The sequence below is a fragment of the Cladophialophora immunda genome, assembly GCF_000835495.1.
Source record: "Cladophialophora immunda strain CBS 83496 unplaced genomic scaffold supercont1.2, whole genome shotgun sequence".
In the NCBI taxonomy this organism is placed as follows: domain Eukaryota; kingdom Fungi; phylum Ascomycota; class Eurotiomycetes; order Chaetothyriales; family Herpotrichiellaceae; genus Cladophialophora; species Cladophialophora immunda.
This window is the reverse complement of record NW_015622542.1, coordinates 1,676,808-1,700,948: the sequence shown is the minus strand read 5'-3', so window position 1 is coordinate 1,700,948 and position 24,141 is coordinate 1,676,808. Positions and strand designations below refer to the sequence as shown.

Genomic DNA, 24,141 nt, shown 5'->3' with positions numbered 1-24,141 from the left:
CCTTGTCGAAGAGAACCACGTTTGTGACTTCGCCGAGCTTTGCGCATTCTTCGCGGATGTCTTCTTTGATTTCGAGCATCGCCGCAGGGTCCTCCTGGTTTCCTGTCAGTCTTTGCCATCGCTAAGCCTGCTGCGGAAGCGCGGCTTACCTTTAGCTCCTGCAGTGTGAACATATACTTCAGGATAACGACCTTGTCCCACTTCGAGCTTGTCTCCTGAAGTGCCTGCGGGTCATCGTCGTCCCAATCCATGAGTTTCCTGCACGCCCGATCAGCATGAAGTCCCATGATTGCCTCGGTGGAGCATACGCCTGCATCTTCTGTGTCCGCTGAATGACCTTCTTTTGCTCCCTCTTGCTTGTTTTCGCCGGGATGTCTTGTTGACTCTTGTATGAGAAATCTGCTGCTTGGACTCGCATCTTGCCCATGGGTCCTTCTGTCCCCAACCGAAAGTCTGTGTCGTCGAGCATCTGCACCGCGAGATTGACCGATTCGGGTCGGAAGTAGACCACAAGCGCGTCGCCCTTGAACTGTCCCTTGTCGTCCTCGTACATTTTGATTCGTGGCTTGCCGGAGTCGATCTCTTCTGCGATGACGCCGCACTTGGAGAAGACGTGCTCGATCTCTTCTTGGTCGGCGTCGAGCGGTATCGAGGTCACGTAAACGGCCGTATTGACTCGAGCCTTCTTGGACTTGTTGCCAGACTGCTCAAGCCTCGATTAGTATTGCCGTTGATATACCTCGAGGGGTCAGATCCACGTACCTCATCGCCGTTTGGTTGTTTCCGTTTCTTCTTCTGTGATGTAGTTGCCGCATCCTCGTCGACCCCTGCAACCTTGTAGATCTCGCCTTGTTGGTCCAAGAGTGACTGGTCCAGCTACAACGAAGACACACGACATGGAGCAGGTTAGAATCTGTTGCTTACACCGTAGTGCAAGAATGTTGTGCGGAAATCATGGAGGGCGCGATATAATTTTTTTTTTCTCGGAGGTTTCTCATGTTTGCGAATTTTAGCCTACCACTGGAATCCATCTTTTCAGAGCAGTGTCCCATTCGAACTCGTTGCCCTCTTCGGTCTCGAGGATGAATTTGCTGTCGAGTTTCGACCAAGAGATTCGGGGATCAGCGTCGAATGAGGACGGGTCGAGGGGCAGACCGGTCTGTACGCCCTCTGTCGAAGGACGATCCTCGTCGGCCATGTTGGCGCGGGTTTGCGTGCAGTATATCCTGATTCCAAGCAGCGTACGCAGCAGGCCGGGCAATGATGCAGTCCAAGTTGTGACAAAAGCAGCAAACACGCCAAGTCCGAGTTTCAGCCTTGCCGGGAAATGGCAGCCTTGCCACCCCTAACTATCTCTCAAAGTTAAGCCTACTCAATGCACTCACAAATCAATATATGTGGATCCGACAAGAGATGGGTTAAGAAGACAGACGGTTCCAGTGATGGGTATCCAGACAGCCCGTGAGTCGCAAGGGGACACCGAGACTCGTTATGACATATTCTACGGCATGCGACCAATGCTTCTAGTTTTGCAGCCGACGAAACCTGTTCGACAGAGATTTTGTTGACGGATATTATTTCTGCTAGCAGCAGTGCAGACCCGACCGCTCTATGAGCTTCCTAGGTCGGAACTTTGAGTCCACAGAATAAAACATATAAAGATTATTTTGCTATCAACTCATTGCCTCCGTCGCGCTCATACCCGTGTCGTCCAGTCATAAACACGTAAGGAAAATGTCAATGAAAGCCCTGTGATATCTCTAGACAATCCATCGCAGAGAATGGGAGCGGTTTTCAAGTCCTCTGGCCACTCAGGCACCGTATTATATCGTGCGATTCCCCTGCTCCCCTATATCGATATCCTCTCCGGAAACGCTTCGTGAAGCTCTCGGCCTGTTTGGGAGAGCGGATTGATCCTCACCGTCTGGTGATGGCAGCGATGAAGCGCTGCTGACATCAGAGGCCTTGCGCTCATGCGCAGGTCTCGAGTCCCGCCGGAGATCAATTGGTGAAATCGCTCTGTCAAAGCCCGTGGTGTGCTCATTCCCCAGTGCCATTTCGCCCTCGGGAATGGGTGCAAAACCAGAGCTTGCGATGCCTACTGACGTGGTGTTTGGTGATGCAGGCGCGTTGGAATCTCCTGATTGTGAGACTGAAGAGCTGCCCATTGCCCTACCTTGGCCACCGCTGACGAAACTAGGCGGGTACATGGTCATGTTACGAATATCATAGTTGATGTCGTCAGGGCGGGTGATTCGAGAAGAGCCATGAACCTCGTGAACTTCGGTGTCTGGACCCTCGACCGGGCCATCGTATTCAGCTCTAGGTGATCGCACAGGTGTAGATGATGACCAGCGCTCCTGGTTACTTCCTGGATCACTCCTGACAAAGTAGCCCCCTTCAAGCTCGTGAGGCGCAATTTGTGCCATCGATGGTGGAGAGTGAGGATGGTCCACCTCAGTGACGGATGACTCGGTTCCAACGTCTTTGCCAGGCGCTCCTGAAGATGTCGACCGCAACCACGACATGATACCACTCTTCCTGTTGTTCGCTTCGGATACCTCTTGCTTTTGTTGGCGGTCTTTTCTTGCCCTCCGGCAGCAGAAGAATATGAGGCCGGCAAAAAAGGCAACACCAACCACAACGGGGATGGTGACAGCAACTGGGACGACCCAGCCCCTGTCGTGATGCGGTGATGGGGTCGGAGTGTTCGTGGCAGTGTTCGTTGACGTCGTGGTGGTGGTTGCATTGTAAGGGGCCCAGGTTCTGATCAGGTCCTTGTTGTACGCCTGAGCGAACCAATTGGAGACCTGCGAAGACATGCCGCTCGCGGTCGGGGTCGCGGAAATGACGCTGACTACGGTCGGAGCGGGCTTGTAGTCATCATGAACAGCGGGATCGTATTTACCTGTCCAGCTGAGGTCGTTCAGATTGAAGACGTCGACGCTGTTGTTGCTGTCCAATCCGGCTCCATAATCTCCCGTACCGCCAATAACAATCATTTGGTCGGGGTATGGAGACACGCAGACATGGCCCTGTCTTCTGGTCCCATCAACGTTTGCCCTGATCCATGTGAAGGAAGGCACGCTCAAAATCCACACATCACCATTCGAGAGGCCTCCGTTGCTGTCCCAACCTCCGTAGACAAAGATTTCATGGTGAGAATAGTCGGCGCTGGATGCGACAACAGTGCAGAATTGTGCCAGCGGACCATCTGGTATTGCAGATCCTGGACTAAGCTTCTGGGTACTCCATGTGCTAGAGCCGATATCGTACACCGGAAATTCGGTCAAAAAGCTCTTCGCCACCGTGATGTCGGTTGCGTTGTCAGTCTTGAGATACCCGTTCAAATCTGCAGGATAGACGACACCCCCAATCGCAATTAGGAGTCCTTGTGTTGAGGCAGGAATCCAGACAAGAGCCCCTTCGGATCGCAGAGTGATGTCGCTGAGTGTCAGGTCCTCTCGCGACCAGTCCGCGTGGCCTTGAAGGCTGGTGTCAACCTTGATGAGCCATGGGGAATAGTCCTTTGGTGGGTCGAAATAGGAGAAGGCCGTGCCATCTGCATTGTATTTGCCGCTGAAGTAGAAGCTGAGGTTCTCACTCGGAGCATTAGCGCCAGCGCCGTTTGTTATGTCTTTAATGAAACTCCCACTCTGGGGGGAGTATGCAACATTGGGCACGCCTGCCACGATGTTCGAATCCGGGGGAATATCGTACAGAGGGTCGTTCACTGTGCGGTCTGTGATAGTGTCTCCAGAAGTGTAGTACATGCCCCTTGAGAAAGTGTCAACTTCATGGCGCAACAAAGTAGGAGGCAAGGAAGTTACCCGTAAGCGTAAAACTCATCATAGTCGGCGAACATATATCCATCAAGGTAGTAATTGCTGATGGGTCCCTCATTGATCGATTGGAATACGGCGGGGTTGGCCTTGGTGGTATCAAACGCGTCATGCATGCTGAGTTTGTACAAAAAGCCCTCGGACGAGGTGGAGGATTCCAACGAATTCCACGTGCCATTGACATAGATTCCAGTTTGCATATAACCACCTTCGAGATATACATTGTCTCTGATCAGAGCAGCTCTTGGTCTGTCCCAGAGACCTATGTTGGCAGAGTTGTGGTCACAGAAAGCGAAGCCAAAGAGGGTAAGTACCCACGCGCTGCATTGTAGTAGGGACAACATGATTGCTGTATCGATTTGAAACTGACCTCGAGGGGGTAGAGTTCAAAATCGAACCACGAGGCTCAGGTCGTCCCTCAGGCTATAGATACGGCCTTCCATCGGCTCCAAGGAAGGTGAAGGTGCCAGTCAGAGCCTCCCACTACTACCATACATGAACGGCTCAGATGATCGTGGTCCCTGCGGCAATGGCACGTCGGCTAGAAGAGTCTAGTTTGTGGCGAAGAGGTCGGAGAGACAGCGTCCTCGGGCTCTTTTCCGCCATTGAGGGCCTCCTCGACCAGCCATCCACAAATATCTCAGAAGAGTGATGATCCAGACTACGATTGACAAGGGTGCTGATGGTCGTGCATGAGTGCTGGTTGCACTCTGGCCCAAGAAGGGCGAGGATAGCAAGCGAAGTCCCCACAGCCAGCAGCAAGAAAGAAAAATAACAAAAAGACGGGAGGTCGGGCGCAAGAATGAGCCTGCCTGATTGGGGAAGCGTGCAAAGCGATGCAAGGGTTTCTGGGAGCAAGCAAGGATGCTCACTGCATGCACTGAGCCCAAGGGCCGTGGCCTCGAAAGAGCGGGCAGCAAAGGAAGGCTGGGGCAAGCTAAGCCCCTCGGTCGAGCTGCAGCTGGCGTTGGTGCTTTCACCAGAAAAAGATAGCTTTAACTGAGACGCGTAACAATATAGCCCCCACGGATTGGTCAAGAGGAGTATGCTCCGGGCCGTAATCGATGACAAAGACAGAAGGACAACCATAATTGGAGAGATAGAGAGTAGTCGTACCGCAGGATAGAGCTCAGCCTCATCACGACTCAGAAGGTCAGCGGCAATGGGAGTGGCATCTGTCAAATCCTTCACATCGAGTCCTTCTCGGTGGTCTACCTCTTGTGCGCCATCAGGAAAGTCATCTTTTCTGTTGTATTATTTCCCTCCTCTTGTGAGAACCCTGGAATCGAGCGAGCAATCCTTTGCTGACAAGGAATGGGGAGGGCGATGGGGTGAGGTGACGGGTTTCCTGTTCGGTCTGTGGGTTGCATCCACACTGGTATGTGGTTCAAGGACGGTTTGATGCTGAGTTTGATGTGCGCTGTTCATTGCCAGTGTGGGCTGCGAATAGTGTTGGAGCCCCCGCACGGGACGGCGCAGGGCGGCAACACCAAAACGCTGCCGGCTGCAGGAATTCAAGCCTAATCATTCGCTGTCAAGCTTCACGTGCCGTGACTTGCCGATCTTGGGGTCTGGGCAGCTTCTGCGCCCGGAGCTGAGACGCCCATCACCTAGCACCGAGAGCTTTAGGCGGGAGGCCTCGTATTTTAGTGAGCTCTTGCGTCCACCATGCCGCCACCGAGCTCCCCGATGCGCAGGCCTGATGAGTAGTCGTAGCCTTTCCGGAACCACCTAGCGAGTTGGCTATTACCTCACCCTCACGAGCCTCCACTTGACCATGGCGGCTTCACCAAGCAACCCTCTTTGGTGGCGTCCCCCGAAGACCAGGTCCCATCATCAGGCTGACAACTCTAAATCTTGTCGGCATCCTTTCGACTTCGACGGAAAGGCCAACGAAGGACGGAGTATTCCGCATCCATCTCAGCTCATCGCCAAAGGGAAGATGAAGGGTTGACTTCGTCTACGTTCACACTGCCCACGATGCCCAGATGCTGTGTTCAAGCAAACCGCCGTGCAGGGACGGGAGGTAGCTATGCGTCCTTCTCGCACCTCGCCTCTCGGTGCAGCCGTACAGAAAGAGTTGGGCCAATACTATCACACCAACAAGCCGAGAGGCTTGCATTGTGCATGGGTCTGGGGCAATGACTGCTCCAGCCGACCCTACCAATGCCGACAGTGTCTCTGAGAAAAATCCCGCTTTGCTTCTCACACCACCGGCGTCACTGGTCTGCTTTTTTTCTCCGCATCCATACTGTACCAGGAATTCTCAGCCTCATCCCAACCACCTTCTCGACCCTCCGAGTGGATCTGTCCCGCGAGCCATCTTCAAGACAGTCAAGGCGCCTCTCTTCGGCATTTGTCCGTTTCTCAAATGGATACGTCTGAGTTTAAGGCTTAGATCAATTGGTAACCATGTCCGTTGTGATCGGGGGATATTCTCTTGGGTCCGATTTCTTGGGTCACGGTTCACAGCCGCGTCCGCTTTTGTGCTGCGATCAATGTGAGCAGATTCGAAAATCCGCCCCTACGACTCCCTGCTCCGCTTCTGACGCAAGCTAAGAATATGAAAGAACAGGGGGAAACCCATCTCTGTGCTCGATAGCCTCTACCGGTCGTCCCAGCCCTTCTCTTCGCCCGGCGGACCTAGGGCGCCGAGGCGTGAAGACTGTGGCTTCCTCCAAGAATCATGGTCACTCATCGATTGGCGGCCTTTGAGGTCCAACTCCTCGTCATTCGCTGGGACAAAGCAGGTTTGATCCCCGTCCCGCAGTCAGTGGCTGCCTCGAGACAATACTCGCGACCGGGGTGGTGAAAATAGTTCATTGTACTTTGTACACGTGCACCACCACGGCCCAACGCTGGCCCGCTCGACCATGCCCGATATGCAAGCCATTGATCTGACGGGACTAGGTAGCATCGCTTCCGTTGAGACACCGCTGATTGTGGTAGCCATGACGCGAGAGTGAATAGGAACAGGACAGGACCTGCAATCCTCATATATCAGACATGGTATGGATCATCTCCCCAGATTTCCTCCCATCTCTCTCCCTCTAGAGACTGCATCCCCCTTCCTGTCGCTATTCATTCACTCGTTGTACATTCGTTCAACTCCAATATGGACATGATGAGGCTGAAGCTTGTCGGCCTTGCCGCCTCTCTTCTTGTCACCTTGATTCAGGCTGGGGACACCGGAGACAGCGGCTGGGGCTCAAGCTCCTGTGCTACTGTCTACTCTACCGTGTGGTCGGTGTCGACAGAATATGTGCCGACCACAACGACCGAAGAGAAGACAGTTTACTCCACCGAGACCGACTATGTGACCATCACGACCACCGACACAGTCTATATCACCGACACAACCACCCAAATATCGGTCCAGCCAACAACCATCGTGGATGTCACCACTGAGACAGACGTCGAATCCACCACTATTGTCAGCCCTACCACCATTGTTGAAATCTCCACCGTCGTCAGCGTCCAAGCAACCACTATCACAGACATAGTCCCTACCACCATCATTAGTGTGAGTGCAACAACAGAGACAGTCTCGACGTACCCAGGGCTCGTTACGTGTACCTCGAGGATCGTCAACCCCACTTATACACCCAAGGCTGCCTTGCCCACCAACTACCTTTGGGGATGTGCTCCTGGCACCATCTGTACTCCTCCACAGATTGGCTGCAACTGGGAACAAAACCCCCCTGCTGATACATACGTCTGCGCTCCGGAGGAATGCAAACCTGTTCCCGAGCTCTTCTTGCCGGCAAACCTCAGCTCCCTCTGGCCCAACCCGACTGACAGCACCTGCGCTTGGGACGAAGCACCCCAAGGGTACTTCCACCTCAACCCACAGCACTTTGGACTCAGCTTCGCCATCTTCGATGTCTACGGCCAGCCCCTTTGCCCGGCTCCAACCACGACATCCACTTGGGCCGACTGGGTTCAGTCTACTCCTCCACCCAAGCCCACATCTACGTGGGCTCCCAAGATGCCCAGACGTGGATTGATGGCAAATCCAATCGCTGAGATTGTGAGCCGACAGAACTTCCTTAGCGCTCCAGCACAGTGTTACCGCATCTATGATGCTGCAAGTCAAGTTGGCCAATCGGTCGGCCTGGTCTATGACCTGCTCTGCCCCACCGGCACGCAATTCCAGGACGCCCTCACACAGTGTCGCGCATGCTCTCAACAATATGCTAGCAGTGCGACAGGCACGGATACCTTCCCAGAGCTCCAGAACTACTTCCAATATTGCCAGACCCATACATCGTAAAGAATAGGACTACATCTCACAGGCACCGTGGATTCAGCCTTGCCGACTCAACCACGACACGCCATCGGCGGTCTTCAACGGGTCGTTGAATCTCGACAACGCAGACCTGGATTGGCTCATGATGTCGTGGTTGAATTTTATTGCCACGCCTTGCAATAAAATGGTTGCGAGGCACGGTCGGGCCGCTATAGAGCATCAGGAACTGTGAAGCAACTCTTTTCATTGTTGTATATACCCCTTTCCTACACTATCTCCTCCCAAAGTTGCTATTTTTGTTGCCGGGCAAGCTTCGCGAATTTGACACAAAAGCATTTCAAAGGGGGTTTGTTTGGCCCCGATGAGACTCAATGACCTGGTTGATGTGGAAAGACAGAAAGAAAGAAACGACGTCACTCCTTCACGATGGACCATGCGCACAACTCATATAATGATAATACAAATGGCGAAAAGTCATTGCAGTAAAAGCCTCTTCTCTCTTTTTGACCTGTCTCATCCTCCAAGAACGTAGAATGGTAGGGTGCCTCAAGCTGGGCAGGAGAGTTGTGGGCGTCGCTGTACGGGTAGACGCATCGGCCGGCAGCAGACATCGCCCACGGTGGCCATACAAATTTCACGCGTCTTGAATCTTTCCAATCAGTTGAAGATTGCCCTCGAGGCTTCTCGACGCGTCCTCGGTATCTCGTAACTTGCTTGCAGAATGACGAGCGCGGCAAAGAGTACAAGGTGCCTAGATGCCCGGTAGGCTGCCTATATGCATGCCCGCAACCTCTCCGGGGGCACGGGGGCTGTATACTCTATTGCCTAGGACCTCTTGCTGGTAGGAACGTTATGGAGGGGGGCAACCGCGATGACATCCTTCATTTCAGGCTGTACGAGAGGTCCATATGAGAAGGACGTCAAGGGGCATGTCCTGAGCTACGGCTGTTGACCGAGTATAAGACCAAACAACGAGCAGGCGCAAACAATCTGCGCGATTCCGACGTACATAGAAAGACAGCTAACAACAACCCGGGACAAAGATTGGACGCTGCTTCTTATAATCTCCAGGGAACTTGTGATGGGTTTTGATTAACAGTGTCGAGGATAATTTTAATGAGCTAACTCAAAAAGATGAAGGAAACTCTTATCTATTCAATACAAGAGATGGTCGGTGAATGGGAGCCATCTGTAGAGCTGTGGGTACTGTTTGTCACGTCTTTGAAAATCTATCATCTCCTCCCACCGTCCTCCTCGTTCATGGTGAATGGGGTACATTTGCCGGCTTCTCTGGGTGCTCGCCATCGGAGCTTGGGGCTTCTCGGTGGGCAGGAGTGTCCTGTTCGAGACCATTGACCACGTCTCGGGACAACTCGACATACTGTATAAAGAAGTCAGCTACTGCAATCTGTACAGATTCGGCACGAAAAACTCACGTCGTATGCAAATTCGCCAATCTCGGTCTCGTCCATACCCATGATCTCTTCTTGTTCAGAGGCGCGAAGATGCAGGCCTGGGATGAAGTTGAGGACGAACAAGATGATGCAGCTGAGGACGAAGGAATACGCCATTCCAGTGACACCGTCGCAGAGCTGGTAAGCCAATTGGATCCAGTGGTGATTGAGCCAACCACCAGGGATCTCGCTGAATCCGTCCAGATGAGCGATGTAGTCCGCGGCGAAGAACCCCGTCAAAAGATCTCCGACAAGGCCGCCGATGCCGTGGATGGCAAAGATATCGAGGGAGTCGTCGATGTGGAGGAGGAACTTGAGCTTGGTGGCATAGTTGCAAGCAGCGCCACCCACAACACCGAAAACGACAGCAGCCCACGCCGGAACGAAACCACTGCCTGGAGTAATGGCGACCAAGCCTGCGATGACACCGCTGCAGAAGCCGACGGTAGACCATTTGCGTTCCAAGCGGTAGTCAAGAATGCACCAGGTGAGGCCACCGACGCTCGCTGCCAAGTTGGTGACGACCGCAGCCATGATGGCACGGATATTGGCAGACAAAGCGGAACCAGCATTGAACCCGAACCACCTGAGGAGCAATTAGTAGAGCTCGGAAAAAGCGCGAACAGACCACGTACCCGACCCAAAGGAAGACAGTGCCAATAACAATGTGTGTCACGTTGTGTGGGCGATAGTTCAGCTCGTGAGTACCGTGGCCACGACGCTTTCCCAACATGAGAGAGTAGGCCAGAGCAGCAGCACCGGAGGAAATATGGACAGGGGTACCGCCCGCGAAATCAAGACCACCCATCTTAAAGACCCAGCCGGACGAATTCCAGGTCCAGCAGGCAATAGGGTCGTAGACGACGGTCGCCCAGATGAAGGAGAAAACCATGGCGGGCAGCATTCGTCCACGTTCGGCAGCGGCGCCGATAGCGAGGGCGACGGTGATCGCAGCGAACATTCCTTGGTACACGGCGAACATGAGGTCGGGGATCTTGCTTGATCCGACCGAGGGAGCACCCAAGACATTGCGGAAGCCAAAGTTTTCGAGATCGCCAATGAATTTGCCGGCCGTGTGGGAGAAGGTCAGGGAGTAACCCCAGAAGAACCACTGAAAGGAGATCAAGGCTGTGGCTGCGACAGACAGCCAGATGAGTGACAGGGCGGACTTCCGTCGCGCAAGGCCAGAGTAGAAGAAGCTGTGATTCGCTCGTCAGCATCAATCGGCCACCGCCGAACTCGACGGGAGCAGCGCGCGTACCCAACACCAGGAATCATGAGCAACACCAAGGCTGTGGCCGTGATCATCCAGGCGATGTCGCCGGCATTGTAATAGACATTGAGATCCTCCGTGAGAGAATCCCCACCGGTCATCGACGTTCCTGCAGCGGCGAGATGGTGTTAGCTGGGACATTTCTCGACGCGCCTAGGCAACGATCTGCCTCGTGGAGGACAAGGAAAACGCATCGTACCATTGTAGACGTCCAGCGGAACGTAGGGAAGTGATCCCAAATCGTCAGTCGACATCTTGACCGAGTGACTGCTCTACAAGATGTAGGGTGGCGGCCGAATCTCAGGGGCTCGAAGCGTGTAGGAGAGTGTATGCAAACATCAACAATTGAATGGCGATGGAGGCAGAAATCCCTGTGACAATGCGCACCCAAAAGTCGACACCAGGGAAGAGAACAAGGCACAGTGTCGAGAGGTCAAAGGGAAGTCGGAACTGGAGGGAAAGGGAGGGATTGAAAACGAAATTGACTCTGGCAAAAGGAACGAATATAGCAGCACAGGGAACGAGAGCGTGTGGTGAAGTGCCCTGCGTGCCACCATGTTGACCTGATGGTGTCACCTGCAGGGCTTGGGTCAGGCTTCGGGCGGCTCTTGGCACGTACTTTGGGTGATACGCCCAGCAGAGTTCGCCGGACAGCGCCCGTCGAGCCCCGCGAGCCCCTGACCCAGACCGGACGGGTGGCGGTGATAGGCTCGATAGGGCTTGATAGAGACCCCGGGAAGAGCCGGGCTAAGGCCCTGACCAGACGCCACCCAGCGAGCGAGGGAGATTCAATGATGATAGTACTAATAGTGGTGACAAAGGCGCTCAGGCTCGCCCGTGGGCTGATTCAACTCTGTGCAAATGGTTTGTTGTTCCAGGCACATCAGCCAAGAGGCTACGCTGTGGCCATCACTGCATGCCTAGAAACGCAAAGAAAGACGCTCGCCTTTCAATTCCAGTCCCCATCGACAGCGGGGTTGCTCCTACGATTCCTTCACTTCCCCTTCCCGTCTTACTCAGAGCACTGGCACTTCCAAGTTGTCGCAGGCTGCTGGCAATGTGAACGTCTTCTCGTCGTGTCCATCATTGACACCCCTCAACGATCCCCTGCTCGTGTCCGTGTTCAGCCCAACGGTCCAAGATATCCGGGCTTCAAGGCTGCCTCGTGCTTCTCGGCTACTAGTTGTCGCTAAAAATTGAAGGTTGCATAAGCCCCAAGCTCCGACTTCGCCAGGCACATTACACAAATCTGGGCGAGATAAGCAACAGACTGTCCATTGGCTCATACCCAAATCGAGGCTTGGGGCCGCCATGGCGACTCTCAGCCCATCTCCACACAGATAACGATTTGGACGTTTCTGGCACTGTTTCATCTCCTTCGGCTGCTGGTGTTGCCGTGCCACACCTCCAACTCTGGACGGAGTACCTGCGGACCAACTCACCACCACGCTGTTCTTACGAGCGGGGTTGACACATCCAGCAGTGTCGTTGACCTACAAGTACTCGTAAAAAGTTATTTTGCGAGTCAGGAACGGATCCATACCTGCCGTGACATTCACCTGATGCGTATGCTGACCGAGATGGTGGTGGCATCTGTGTGTCTTTGGGATGCACCGATGTCATCCAGCAATTACTCCATCCCTCGCTTACAAGTAGGTTCATGGCCGGATGCGACGGCCTGCCAAACTTCATCTGCTCTGGAGTCTCTGGAAGTGGTGGCCAAGCACATTTAGCGGAGAGGAGGCACTTGACAAGACAGCGAACGGAACTCGGCTTCTGCGTCGACGTCCTGGAGACGTATCCTACCTGTCCATCGTTGGCAACACAGCTCACTTACCGATCGCAGCCAAGAAATGCAAAGCAAATATGCAATTCCATCCATCATAGCCAAGAAGGCTGCTGCAACTCGCAAGCCTGAGCATCGCGCGGGGTGTTGCAAATGGTCTGCGAGCCTAGATACTTGGCCGCAGTAAGACCTCGAGTAGGCTCCTTGTTCACATACCATTCCGAGCTCCGTGCGAGGTGCGCTGATCCGCTGTCTTTCCCTCGTCTGGGCACCGAACGGTCGGTTGTTCTCTGTTTGGTATCGGTCTTGCTATGTAGAGCCTGTTGTGTTGCACTCTGGCCATCCACTGGCTTCCCAAGACGACCGACGCATATTGGTCTGATGACCCTCTTCCTGTCGAGCCTTGCTGCGAAGGTGGACTCGCTCAAAACCGACTTGTTGAAATGTACTTGCCTGCGAGCAGGTCGGGGGATTGGAGGTCGCTTCTTTTCGAAGTGGTGGCAGTGGGTAGAGTCTGCTAACGCGAGCACTTGCGGCGTTCCTTCGACTGCATGGGAAAACACTGTTTTGCTTGGGGAATCATCGGTGAGCGGACGACGAGTTTTCTCCCAGGTAGACATGTGCGAAACGGTACCAATTACTTGTACTTCGTGACACTGAGGAGGACAAATTGTCTAGTAGCATAAATGTGATGAGTTGAGTATCGCATGGCATCACAGTGTTGTGGCTTGGGACACCCAGACGCAACATCGTCGGGTTAGGTCTGTTATGGTAAAGGATCGGTGACCGAGTTGGAAAAAATCGTGACTTGGTCAATAGGAGATTTAACACAGCATGTCAAGGGCGCCAAAACGCTTCAGGAGAGCGATCTCGCCATCCTGCCAGGTTTTTGTGTCAATTGAAGTGGGATGGGCGAATAGTGGGCGGGTAGTAAAGCAGGCTGCCAGCTTGATTTCCTCGTTTTCTATGCTCGGATCACAGATCCAGGCAATCAACCATCCTCCATCGGCGACTCATCGATGGGGAGGCGACAACGGGAGGCACGGCACCGGACACCATCGTGAGACGCGTGCCCGTGGAGATTGGCGTCGACGTGATACTGGGCCTCATTTTTTTTTTGTCATTATCCTGCTCTGAAGTTGCCCGAAATCCCTCTTATTTCTATCGATATTGCCCTTGCAACCCCCTTTAATGCAGCGGGATAGAGTTTCAAGAGGAACTCTTCTCCGCAGCAGGGGACAGCCAGTTGGCACTCATTGCAGCCATGCCTCAGTCAGCAGCAAGCCAACCAATTCCAGTCCCAGTTGGAGTTGTTCATCAGCCACACATTGCGGCCGCCACGAGTGCCAGTGCTCCTCTTCCCGCAACACCCGACTTGCAGCCAGTATCGCTACATCCAACGCTCTCCCAACCAGTCCAGAGTCAGCCTCAAGTCGTCGCTCCCTCACCTGTGCATCCCGTCACACTCTCGAGATTCGGACCCCGTGCTCCCAAGACTGAAGGGCAACGCCTCGAAGAAGGCCGCTTGCCCCTCGTCATGGAGCATGAAGAGATGCCAATGCATCGCCCAAGCGGCAACTCTTCGTCTGGCTCGGACGAAGATGCCATCCCGCCCTCTGCCTACGCATACCCTACTGCTTCGTACGACAACCCCGATGGCCCTGTAACGTACACTCCTACCTCCTCCATCTCAGCGTATACGCCCTCGACCGGCTTCTCCTCTGGACTATCCTCCTGGGGCTCATATGGACCCCGACCAAGAGGCGGAAGCGGAGGACCCCAGAACATGGACCGATCTTTTTCGGAAAGCGCCCAGAGTGCGATCGCAGACCTGCGAGGGACGAGGCCTGGGGCTCCTCTCCGGACCCCCTCAAACACCTACGCACCTCCGCGAAGGCCGCCTCAATTTCTATCCCTCAATTCTAAGAGAATGCATTCGTCAAATACCATGCGGAGCACGCGGAGGGACCCGAATGCCCAGTACAAGGCGCAGGAGAAGGCCTATGTCCAGCGAGTCCGGCAACAACCACAAGATTGGCTTGATAATGATCCTCGGACTCCCAGCATCGGGTACAGTACGGATGACGAGACTGACGATGAATCGCCCTCCGGCGAACACGCGTTCGACGACCCGTACGACCCCGAGACACTAATGTTTCTGGGCAACGAGGAGAATCTCCAGCCGACAGAGGAGGAACTGCGGAATTCCGAGAACAGAGAGCGCCTCGAGTGGCATTCGATGCTGGCTTCTGTGCTTAAAGGTGACGTCGTCAAGCAGGAGAAACAGAGGTTGATTGGCACAACCGAGCAAAAGAGCAAGGTCGAATTGGGTGCCGAGATCTGGCTGGGTGTCAGAGCAAAGTATTACGGTCGGCCGTTGCAGATGCAGAAGAAGCTCATAGAGGAAGGCCGCTCACATATCGGCCCCATCATTGAACAAATTATCGCCTTTGAAATCAAGGGCGAGACGGTGGTGGGCAAATCGCCGCTGGAACAGGTTGAGGAGGCAGTGGCAAATATCGAGAAGTGCGAATGGCTGTATCCGTCCCGGAGGGAACTCGAAGCTGCCCAGAGCAGGGCTGCCTCTGATGCTTTCAAACAAAGCTGCGACGCCATCATCTCCTGGCACAATATCACACAATCCATCAACACCGAACTGGCCGTCCTTCAGGCCTGGGTCGGGAATTCCGACTTGGATTTCACCCGGCAAAAACGTCGGTCTAGCAGCGATGGCGATCTCTCGGACGAATCATCGTTCATCGACCGGATCCTGAAGGAGGATGGCCTGAAGTCGCTTCAGGGTGACAAGAGCATGTTCCTGGCGATTAGCGAGGTCATCACGAAGGCCAAGAGCACTCTGATCGAGAACGCGGAGGCCTTTGCCGCCCGCCACCTTCCTCCTTACATCGAAGAGCTTTTGACTCTAATCAACTTCCCTTCAAGGTTAATCCAGGAGATTATCCGTATGCGGTTGTCTTACGCGAAGAAGATGAAGGAGTCAGCGCAGCAGTCCGTAATGATCATTGACCAGATGATTGCACAGTTTCAGATCCTCATGCGGCTCGCCTGCCTGATCAAGCAAGAATACCTCACAATGGCGCATCCTGAACCAGGATGGGACTTGCCTCCTTGTATCGACGAAAATTTCGACAAGGTCATTGTGGAAGCTCTCAAGTTCTATTTTAAGATGCTGAACTGGAAGTTGGGTGCGAACAAGAACACATTCCGCGAGGCTGAGATTCTCGAACAGGAATGGGGCTTTTCAAACGAGATAGGACGTCAACTTGAGGGTGGCGATATCGAGGTCGCCGAGCAGTTCAGTTCCCTAACAGCCAAGTCGCTACTTCGCCTCACTGGTTCATTCGAGCGAGAGCTTCGAAGCAAACCGGACGAGAGTCAGCAGGAAATGGAGAAACGCTACAAGGCGATTTTGGATTCTGTCCGTGTTCGACAACGGAAACTGTTCAGATTTTCGCGGATTTTGCGGCAAAGGTTCGAGAACGCGACCGAGTTCAATGTGGGAATGGGGGCAGAGCAGCTCCAGGCATTTGCCGAAGCTCTTGTCTTGTCTGGACACTTCCTCGTGGAGCCGAGCATAAACACTCCGAATGGGATTCACTTTGTCGCTTCAGCCTCCCTTTGGAACAGGCCGAAGGAGGTCCAGTCGATGCTGGGCACATCATTCCATGAGGATGATGCGGCGGAAGACCCCTCAAACCCTTACATCCTGATCATCAGACCGGAGGATGACATGACTTGGGAGGGACCTCGAATGGAGCTCGACACTTTGGAATTGCCTACTGACGTGAGACTGGGTAGACTCCGTCTCGTGGCTGACGGATCATCGCTTCGGCTTCAAGGTGCGCGAATGGAATTCGCTAATGCTATTGGTAAAGAGTTGGACGTGGTCATCGAACAACGAGCCAACTTGTCTCGGGTGAATCTTGAGCTTGGGAAAATCAAGAAGACAACCTTCAAACTGTCCAATACGATCATGGAAAGTGTGGAGGTGATTCGGTCGCAGAATGGTGGGATCGCCAGTCCAGAGTTGGTGCAGTCTTGTTTCGCCTTCGCAACTGAATTTGGGAAACGATCTCTGACGTACATGGATGCCAATCGACGCATGATGAACAACATGAAACTGACTCGACTTGCTCTGGACTGGGTCAGCTTTATTTGCGACGATTGTGATGCGGCTGACCGAAGGACTTTCAAGTGGGCAGTGGTTGCATTGGAGTTTGCGATGGCCATGACGCGCGGCAGAAACATTCTGGACATCTCGGACGAGGACTACAAACGTATTAGGATTAAGGTGGCGGGCTGCATGTCTGTGTTGATCTCTCACTTCGACATTATGGGTGCGAGATCGACCTTGGCTGCGCAGCAAGAGAAATCGCGAATGGAGGCGTTGACGGGCATGAACAAGCGACTTGACTACAACAAGCTGCGCAACGACGAGGACTGTCGTAATGAAATGTGCCAGCAGAGACTGACAGAGCTGAATGCAATCGACGAGGTTCGCGAGGAACGAGGCACAAAGACCACTCTTGGGCGGGTGTTGGAGGGATCAAACGAAGCCGACCGGTCGCTCACGTTCCTCTCTTCGTCTGCAACTAATATCACCATGAGATGGCAACAAGGCCAATTTGTCGGCGGAGGCACTTTTGGCTCGGTGTATGCGGCCCTCAATCTCGATACAGGGACTTTGATGGCTGTCAAAGAGATTCGTCTGCAAGACCCGCAGCTGATTCCCACCATCGTCAAGCAGATTGGCGACGAGATGGGTGTTTTGGCCGTTCTCGATCATCCCAACATTGTGTCCTACTACGGCATCGAAGTCCATCGCGACAAGGTATACATTTTCATGGAATATTGCTCTGGTGGTTCAGTGGCCGGCCTTCTCGAACATGGACGGATTGAAGACGAGACCGTCATCATGGTCTACGCGCTGCAGATGCTGGAAGGATTGGCTTATCTGCATTCGGCACATATTGTGCACCGGGACATCAAACCAGAGAACGTTCTCCTGGATCACAATGGTGTCATCAAATACGTCGATTTCGGAGCGGCAAAGATCATCGCACGACAAGGACAAACAATGATGGCTCCAGAGGCACCACAGCGCGCCAACGCCGAGCCTGGCCAGCTTCCACGGCAGCCGCAGAAAACCATGACGGGAACACCCATGTACATGTCACCTGAAGTCATTCGCGGAGACGGCCCAGCAACCTCGCGCTTCTCGGGAGCCGCCGATATTTGGTCATTGGGATGTGTGATTTTGGAGATGGCCACTGGCCGTCGCCCTTGGTCGACGTTGGATAATGAATGGGCCATCATGTACAACATTGCTCAGGGGAATCCGCCGCAGTTGCCCACCGAAGACCAACTGAGTCCGACGGGGATTGACTTCTTGAAGAAGTGCTTCGAACGAGATCCAGCAAAGAGGAGCTCGGCAGCGGAGTTGTTGCAGCATCCTTGGATCGTGGAGATTCGGCGCATGGTGGTGGATGATCCAGATGCGCAGACGCCCAGGAGTGAGAGCAGCGGAGGCGTGTCTCTTCCCAGCCGCCAAAATTCGACAGCGTCGTGAGAAGAGGGGTCCCGACAGCTTCATGAACGCAGTATATAATCTATTAATACCTAAGGAAACGTTGTACGGCCGAACAGGTGTCAGTCGCAGCCCCTTTTGGCTGATTGTTCTCCATCTTACGTGATAGGCCCGTGTTTCGTGTTTTTCTCGTACATTGAGCCGGTTCATTTACTCGGGCAGGGATGCGGTTCCTGGGCTCTGATGAACTGCAGGGTCAATGCAGCTGGAGTCGAGATCGGTTGGTGTGGCACAATGCACAACACGGCTAGCCGCGCCGAAACAGGGAACCCTGACGTTGACGTTGCCGGACTCATCGGCTTCGTGGATGGAAATGGAAAACAAGACTCCATCGGGGTTTGTGGGTTGTGCCTGGCTTCTTACCTGCGTATCCATGTGTTCCGAGTCTTCCATCCTCCATTTACTTGGGTGCCGGTGAGCGGATACCCGGTATCGTTTTGCAGACCACTCCTCCATTCATTCATTTTTATTTTATTGTTGGCCAGGGCCGCCCTACCTCTGTTCCACCCTCATTATGCACGCCCGCTGCCTCCGCAATGGCCAGTGTTGACGTTTCCAGTAATGCCCCGTCCGATCCCTTCTCTGATCGAGCCGCAATCCAAGACGAACGCGAGACGGTCGCAGAGTCCACGCTGGGCGTCGGTCGCAATGCCACGCTGACCCTCGGCACTGACGCCGTCATTGTTCTCGGTTCGTTCGTCCTCTGATCGCGCGGGGGACATTTCTGACAGCTTCGCAGATGAAGGTCTCCGCATGAGCGAAGGATTTGATTGCTTTGGGCTCTTTTCTCAGAGTAGGTCTTGAGAACGAGAACTGGGGAGTGCTGGACGACTGACTTCGAGGACCAGGAACTACCAACACCCGATCCATTCCTTACTTTAATGTCCTATGGGCGGAAATCGTAAAGAGCGAACTCACCATTCACTACGCAAAACCGACCTCCAAGTCCGCAAATTCCCCCGTGCGCGTTGCATACATCAACTATACCCTCGAAAATTCTACGGCGATACTGGAGAAGGCAGAAAGATGGGTTGAGCGTCTGTTACGACGGGCCTATGGCCAAGCTCAACGCAACAAAAGGATAAAGGTTCTGATAAACCCGTTTGGAGGGAAGGGCAAAGCAGTTAAAGAATACAGTAAAGAGATCGAACCTATATTTGCGGCAGCGCGATGCGAAGTCGACGCCGAGCAAACAACGCATCGTGGCCACGCGGCCGAGATTGCTCAGAACTTGGACATTAATGCATTCGACGTGATTGCAAGCGTCTCCGGAGACGGACTGCCCCATGAATGTATCAACGGCCTTGCAAGGAAACCGAACGCGGCCGAGGCCCTCAGAAAAGTGGCAGTCGTTCAACTTCCCTGCGGTAGTGGAAATGGTATGGCGTGGAATTTGACCGGGACAGGCGAGTGCAGCACGGCCGCTTTGTGCATTGTGAAAGGTGTACGGACTCCACTGGATCTCGTCAGCATCACACAGGGAGATACCAGGACGCTCTCGTTCCTGTCGCAGTCGCTCGGGATAGTGGCAGAAAGTGACCTGGGAACAGAGAATCTTCGATGGATGGGCGATGCCCGGTTCTACTTTGGCTTTCTCGTCCGGCTCCTGGGTAAGACGCTTTATCCTTGCGACATCGCCGTGAAGACGGAGATTGAGGATAAGCAAGAGATCAAGAGGCACTACGCCCAGTACATGGCCAAAAGGACGACCCAGGCCCCGATCTCTTATTCTGATCTGGACGGTCCGTTGGATGTATCCAAAAGTCTTGGACTCCCGCCGCTAAAGTATGGCACAATCAATGACCCTCTGCCCACCGACGCGGGCTGGACTCCCCTAACCTTTTACCCCAACCTGGGCAACTTCTACTGCGGCAATATGACGATGATGGCACCGGATGCGCCCTTCTTCCCTGCTTCCCTCCCGTCAGACGGTCTGCTCGATCTGGTCACCATCGACGGCGACATCCCGCGACGGAAAGCGGTCGACCTCCTACTTTCTGTTCCCAAGGGTACCTTTTTCGACAAGGAATGCGTGCGCGTCAGGAAAGTCAGCGCTCTCCGTGTGATTCCGCGGTATGGGACGCTGGCGGATTCCGCGGGCGAGAACGACCAGCGACCCAACAAGCCGGACCGGGCGGCCGGCCAGACAGAGACTGGCAAGCACGAAGATCGAGATGCTGGCCATTTCTCCGTCGATGGAGAGAAGATGCCCTTTGAACCTTTTCAGCTGGAAGTTCATAGGGGTTTGGGCACCGTCTTGAGTCGGCGCGTAGGGGTCTATGAAGCGATTGGGCCGAAGGGCTGGGAAGAGATCGATGTCGGTGCCCCTACCACTGCCAATCCACGGTCCCAATGAAGGTGAGCTGGATCGACGGATGCATCAATACAGGAATCCGCCACCAAACATGGTGGTCCGTACCAGAGAGGGAATGAGGATTCCGCCGCCATCATCCGACTAATTCGCCCATCCTGAGACCGTGGTCAGCCTTGCTTCGGAGGCTGGTTGTACCGTCGCTATCGGGATGTGGTTTCTTCTGTTTGCGACGGGTCTTGGTCTACAATAGCAACGAACAGCATTGGAAAACGAAACAACAAAAAACAGCAAAGCTGGCGCACAAGGCGCAGCAAAATGGTGCCATCATAAAAAGAGATACCCATATACGCACGCAACTCTGCCGATTTTTCTCGCGAGCATTCAACACCGAGTGGGGGTGTAGGGGGTGGGTGGTTGTATAGTATCTCTTGCTCTCGCTCTTGTTTTTAGAGGACATAGCGAATATTATAGATGCGGATGATTCTCCAGGTTTTGGAAATTGCAGAATTGCTTCCGCGGACTTTGGATTGGTGTTCTATACCTATGTAGTTCCAAGTAGACAAATCGTACGATGCTGGAGAGATTTTTCTCTATACCGTCCAAATTCCACCCCAGGCCTTGCATGACATGTACGTATGAATGTATGGGGGAGAGAGTCACCCGCCTTATGGAATTTTGCAATGTCCCAACCCAACCAAAACGAGTCGTGAGCGCGGAAAGGAAAGAAGAACAGCATAACATAGCATGTCATAACATCACATAGGTAGGTAGGTAGGTACTTAGGTAGGAGGTATTCAAACACATACATTTCAGAAACGCACAGGAACCCCTATTGGATGAATGGATGGATGGATGGATGCATGGATGGTTTGGGGGCGGGGTTTTCACAATTTGCTCCGCAGATCTTTCCGCTCGTCCTTCCTGAACAGGGTCTTGGAGTCCGGGTACGGGTCGAAGACGACGCTGTTGAGCGGGTTCAGCTCGCTCGCGCGGTGGAACATGTCCTCGTAGACGTTGCCGTCGTACCGGCCCAGGGACGAGTCGAGCTGCCAGTCGGAGAACTTCCACGCGTCGACCAGGCGGACCGCGTGCGGGCGGATCTCGCCGAGCAGCGTCATGACCGTCTTGGTGCGGGCCAGCGTGATCTGCCGCACCGTCACGGCCGCGGACGAGTAGAACTCCGAGGCCTCGCGCTCGAGCGTGTGCAGCGCGTACAGCCGGAACAGCTTGTGCAGGAGCGCCACCGTCTCGCCGTCCAGCTGCTGCTGCGTGCCCGGGTCGCGCAGCGCGTCGTGGAAGTTCTTGACGATCATGTACTGCGCGTGCGCGGTCGACAGGCGCCAGAAGTCCACCAGCAGCGAGTTCCAGGACTGCTTGTCCTCGTCGCGGTGGCGGAGGGCCTCGAAGGTCAGGAAGGAAACGCGCCACGCGAACGCCGCGACCAGGTCTTCGTCGTTGCCGATCACGTCGAACGCACAGCCAATGTCGCGGCGGCGGATGAAGTCGCCCAGGATCCGCGTGGTGTCGTTCTTGGGCGCCTTGCCCTGCAGCACGCTCCGGGCGGACTTCAAGAGGTACCGGGAGACTTGCTGCGTGAGCATGTAGTTGTCGCCTTCCCACGTCACCGTGGGGAGGTAGTCGGCGTACCAGGTGCCGATACCGGAGAAGGACGAGTACCCGTGGCCGCCGCAGGCACGGCGGCAGACTTCCAGGCCTTCGGCGGCGGTGGTAGAGCCATAGGCTTTCAGCGCACAGCTGGTGGAGTGCAGGTCGGCCAGAAGATCGGTGCCTGGATTGAGCTCCTCGGGTCCTGGCCCCCGAGTCGAGTCGGACAGTTTGCCGGCGTCCCCGGCGCCCATGCGTTTCTGGTTTTCCTGATACAGTCGGATCATGCTCTTGCCCGTGAAGTGGAGGGCGTAGGTAGCTGCGAGCAGTGGAAGCAGTCGAATCTGGACCATGGTGTAGTTGAGGACTTGGTTTTCGCCGGGCTCGTGGACGTCGCGATCTTGGAATTGTCGTCGTACGGCGCAGTAACGAGTGGCAATGGTGACGCCACGGGCAAGGGTAGAGCCGGCTTGCAGCACAATAGTGCTTCGAACAAAGGTGAGGGTGCCGTAGACGAGAGAAGGATTTGAGGGTCGGACGTATTTGTTGCTATTGGGGTCGACCCGGGAGAAGCGAGCCAGCATGTTGACGTGAGGAATCTTGACGTTCTTGAACAGCAGGAAGCCATTGTCCATCGTGTTATACCCAAATTTCGGGCCAATATCGCCAACATGGACGCCAGGCAAAGGCTCGTGGGTCTTCATATCTCTAACTTGGACGACAAATGGATGAGGACCGTAGGGTTTTCCGTCGATAAAGAGCTGGGCCATGACAATGGCATAGTTGGCGGTTCTCCCGAGCGACCCGATCCACCATTTCGAGGCAGTGAGATAAGGCGAGTTAATGATGAAAGTCTTGTCGTCGGAGTTCCAGGTAGCAGTGGTTTCCAATCCTCTAACATTCGAGCCATGACCGAGTTCAGTCTGAGCATAGCAGCCGATGATCTTATAGGCCTCCGCTTTCTCCAGGAAGAGCTTGTGCTGTTCTGGAGTACCTTGCTCACGGAGGGTGACGATGAACATGCTCGAATGCAGGCCGTAAGGTGTAGGTTCGCTAATGAGGTCACTGGCGGTCTGATACTCATCTCTTGTCCATTTGTGTTTGACCTGCAACTGTTGCAGTCTCTTGCCCCTCGCCAACGCAGCTTCTATCCGGCTGGTTCTCCCTCGAAAGTAGTTCTGTGATTTGTCGAAAACGGGGTCGGCTTGCAGAATCTTGAGTATGTGTTCATTCCTTTCGAGGATTTCGCGCGTAAACATGAAGTCGGCGAGCTGGTTGACATTGAGATTGGATTTGGCTCTTTCTTGTGAGAGCAGCTCAGAACCCTGAGGGCCGGAGGGCTTGAGGGCCTTGACCCATTCTGGATTTGTAGGCATTTTGGGGCGACTGCGGAGGATCCGGAAAGCAGCAAGAGAGAAGTGAAAGAACGGAAGAATCCAGTCTCGATGGACGTTAAAGGCCCAGAGAATAGGCAGTGTTGGTATTTAAGCTGCTCGGTGCCGTGAACCAGCAAGTGTAATAATCATCGCAGGCCGAAATTGTCTTGTGTCGTGATCGGAACGGTTCGCCAGGTGTGGAAAAGGTCACGCCCTGTGCACAGATGCCTCGGTTCAATCGACGGTGGCCTTTACTCTTTCGAGGATTAGTGAGCCCCGCGAATCTCGACCTTCGTGCGTAACGCACGTCTGCGGCGTATGCTTCGGCAATCCAGCTCCATTCTCATTCATTGAGTGCGACCGGCGACCGGCATTACCGAGAGGCTGTCCCTCCTGTCATGTTGATGGATATATTGAGCTTGGTTCGCCACCTCCACGCCCGGGCATACTCGGATTCCAGGCTCTCCATTTGCTGTCAAGAGCTCCATGAAAAATCCGTCGAAGAAAACCATCCACTGCAAGCTCCAACAATTGGAATTCTGCCTCGGTCGACGAGACAAGCCTCGACACAGGCGTCTGTCGCGTGTCGGGTATTGACTCAGTGACTATCGGTCGCCGTCAGAGCACCGGGCTC

At 54.2% G+C, this 24,141-nt stretch overlaps 7 protein-coding genes across 7 annotated transcripts; 3 read left to right on the top strand and 4 right to left on the bottom strand.

The window, feature by feature from the left end:
• Positions 1 to 1,534: 1,534 nt before the first annotated feature.
• Positions 1,535 to 4,357, bottom strand: PV07_02905 (uncharacterized protein). Its single transcript, XM_016389555.1, has 2 exons — positions 3,831 to 4,357; positions 1,535 to 3,777 (listed from the first exon to the last, which is right to left on the bottom strand). The coding sequence occupies exons 1-2, from the start codon at positions 4,184 to 4,186 to the stop codon at positions 1,824 to 1,826; spliced, it is 2,310 nt and encodes a 769-aa protein (XP_016251457.1). The 5' UTR covers positions 4,187 to 4,357; the 3' UTR covers positions 1,535 to 1,823.
• Positions 4,358 to 6,195: 1,838 nt separating this feature from the next.
• PV07_02904 (uncharacterized protein) lies at positions 6,196 to 8,579 on the top strand. Its single transcript, XM_016389554.1, has 2 exons — positions 6,196 to 6,342; positions 6,413 to 8,579. The coding sequence occupies exon 2, from the start codon at positions 6,958 to 6,960 to the stop codon at positions 8,113 to 8,115; it is 1,158 nt and encodes a 385-aa protein (XP_016251456.1). The 5' UTR covers positions 6,196 to 6,342; positions 6,413 to 6,957; the 3' UTR covers positions 8,116 to 8,579.
• A 442-nt stretch (positions 8,580 to 9,021) lies between these two features.
• Positions 9,022 to 11,465, bottom strand: PV07_02903 (uncharacterized protein). Its single transcript, XM_016389553.1, has 5 exons — positions 11,018 to 11,465; positions 10,807 to 10,927; positions 10,181 to 10,744; positions 9,528 to 10,131; positions 9,022 to 9,472 (listed from the first exon to the last, which is right to left on the bottom strand). The coding sequence occupies exons 1-5, from the start codon at positions 11,070 to 11,072 to the stop codon at positions 9,350 to 9,352; spliced, it is 1,467 nt and encodes a 488-aa protein (XP_016251455.1). The 5' UTR covers positions 11,073 to 11,465; the 3' UTR covers positions 9,022 to 9,349.
• Positions 11,466 to 11,780: 315 nt separating this feature from the next.
• PV07_02902 (uncharacterized protein) lies at positions 11,781 to 13,451 on the bottom strand. The gene is made up of 2 exons (XM_016389552.1): positions 12,362 to 13,451; positions 11,781 to 12,311 (listed from the first exon to the last, which is right to left on the bottom strand). Exon 1 carries the CDS (start codon positions 13,222 to 13,224, stop codon positions 12,700 to 12,702), a length of 525 nt encoding a protein of 174 aa, XP_016251454.1. The 5' UTR covers positions 13,225 to 13,451; the 3' UTR covers positions 11,781 to 12,311; positions 12,362 to 12,699.
• A 263-nt stretch (positions 13,452 to 13,714) lies between these two features.
• Positions 13,715 to 18,281, top strand: PV07_02901 (uncharacterized protein). Its single transcript, XM_016389551.1, has one exon. The coding sequence runs from the start codon at positions 13,869 to 13,871 to the stop codon at positions 18,192 to 18,194; it is 4,326 nt and encodes a 1,441-aa protein (XP_016251453.1). The 5' UTR covers positions 13,715 to 13,868; the 3' UTR covers positions 18,195 to 18,281.
• Positions 18,282 to 18,474: 193 nt separating this feature from the next.
• On the top strand, positions 18,475 to 21,106 carry PV07_02900 (uncharacterized protein). Its single transcript, XM_016389550.1, has 3 exons — positions 18,475 to 18,902; positions 18,952 to 19,005; positions 19,061 to 21,106. Exons 1-3 carry the CDS (start codon positions 18,749 to 18,751, stop codon positions 20,566 to 20,568), a joined length of 1,716 nt encoding a protein of 571 aa, XP_016251452.1. The 5' UTR covers positions 18,475 to 18,748; the 3' UTR covers positions 20,569 to 21,106.
• PV07_02899 (uncharacterized protein) lies at positions 21,008 to 23,656 on the bottom strand. The gene has a single exon (XM_016389549.1). It carries the CDS (start codon positions 23,505 to 23,507, stop codon positions 21,411 to 21,413), a length of 2,097 nt encoding a protein of 698 aa, XP_016251451.1. The 5' UTR covers positions 23,508 to 23,656; the 3' UTR covers positions 21,008 to 21,410.
• Positions 23,657 to 24,141: the final 485 nt, after the last annotated feature.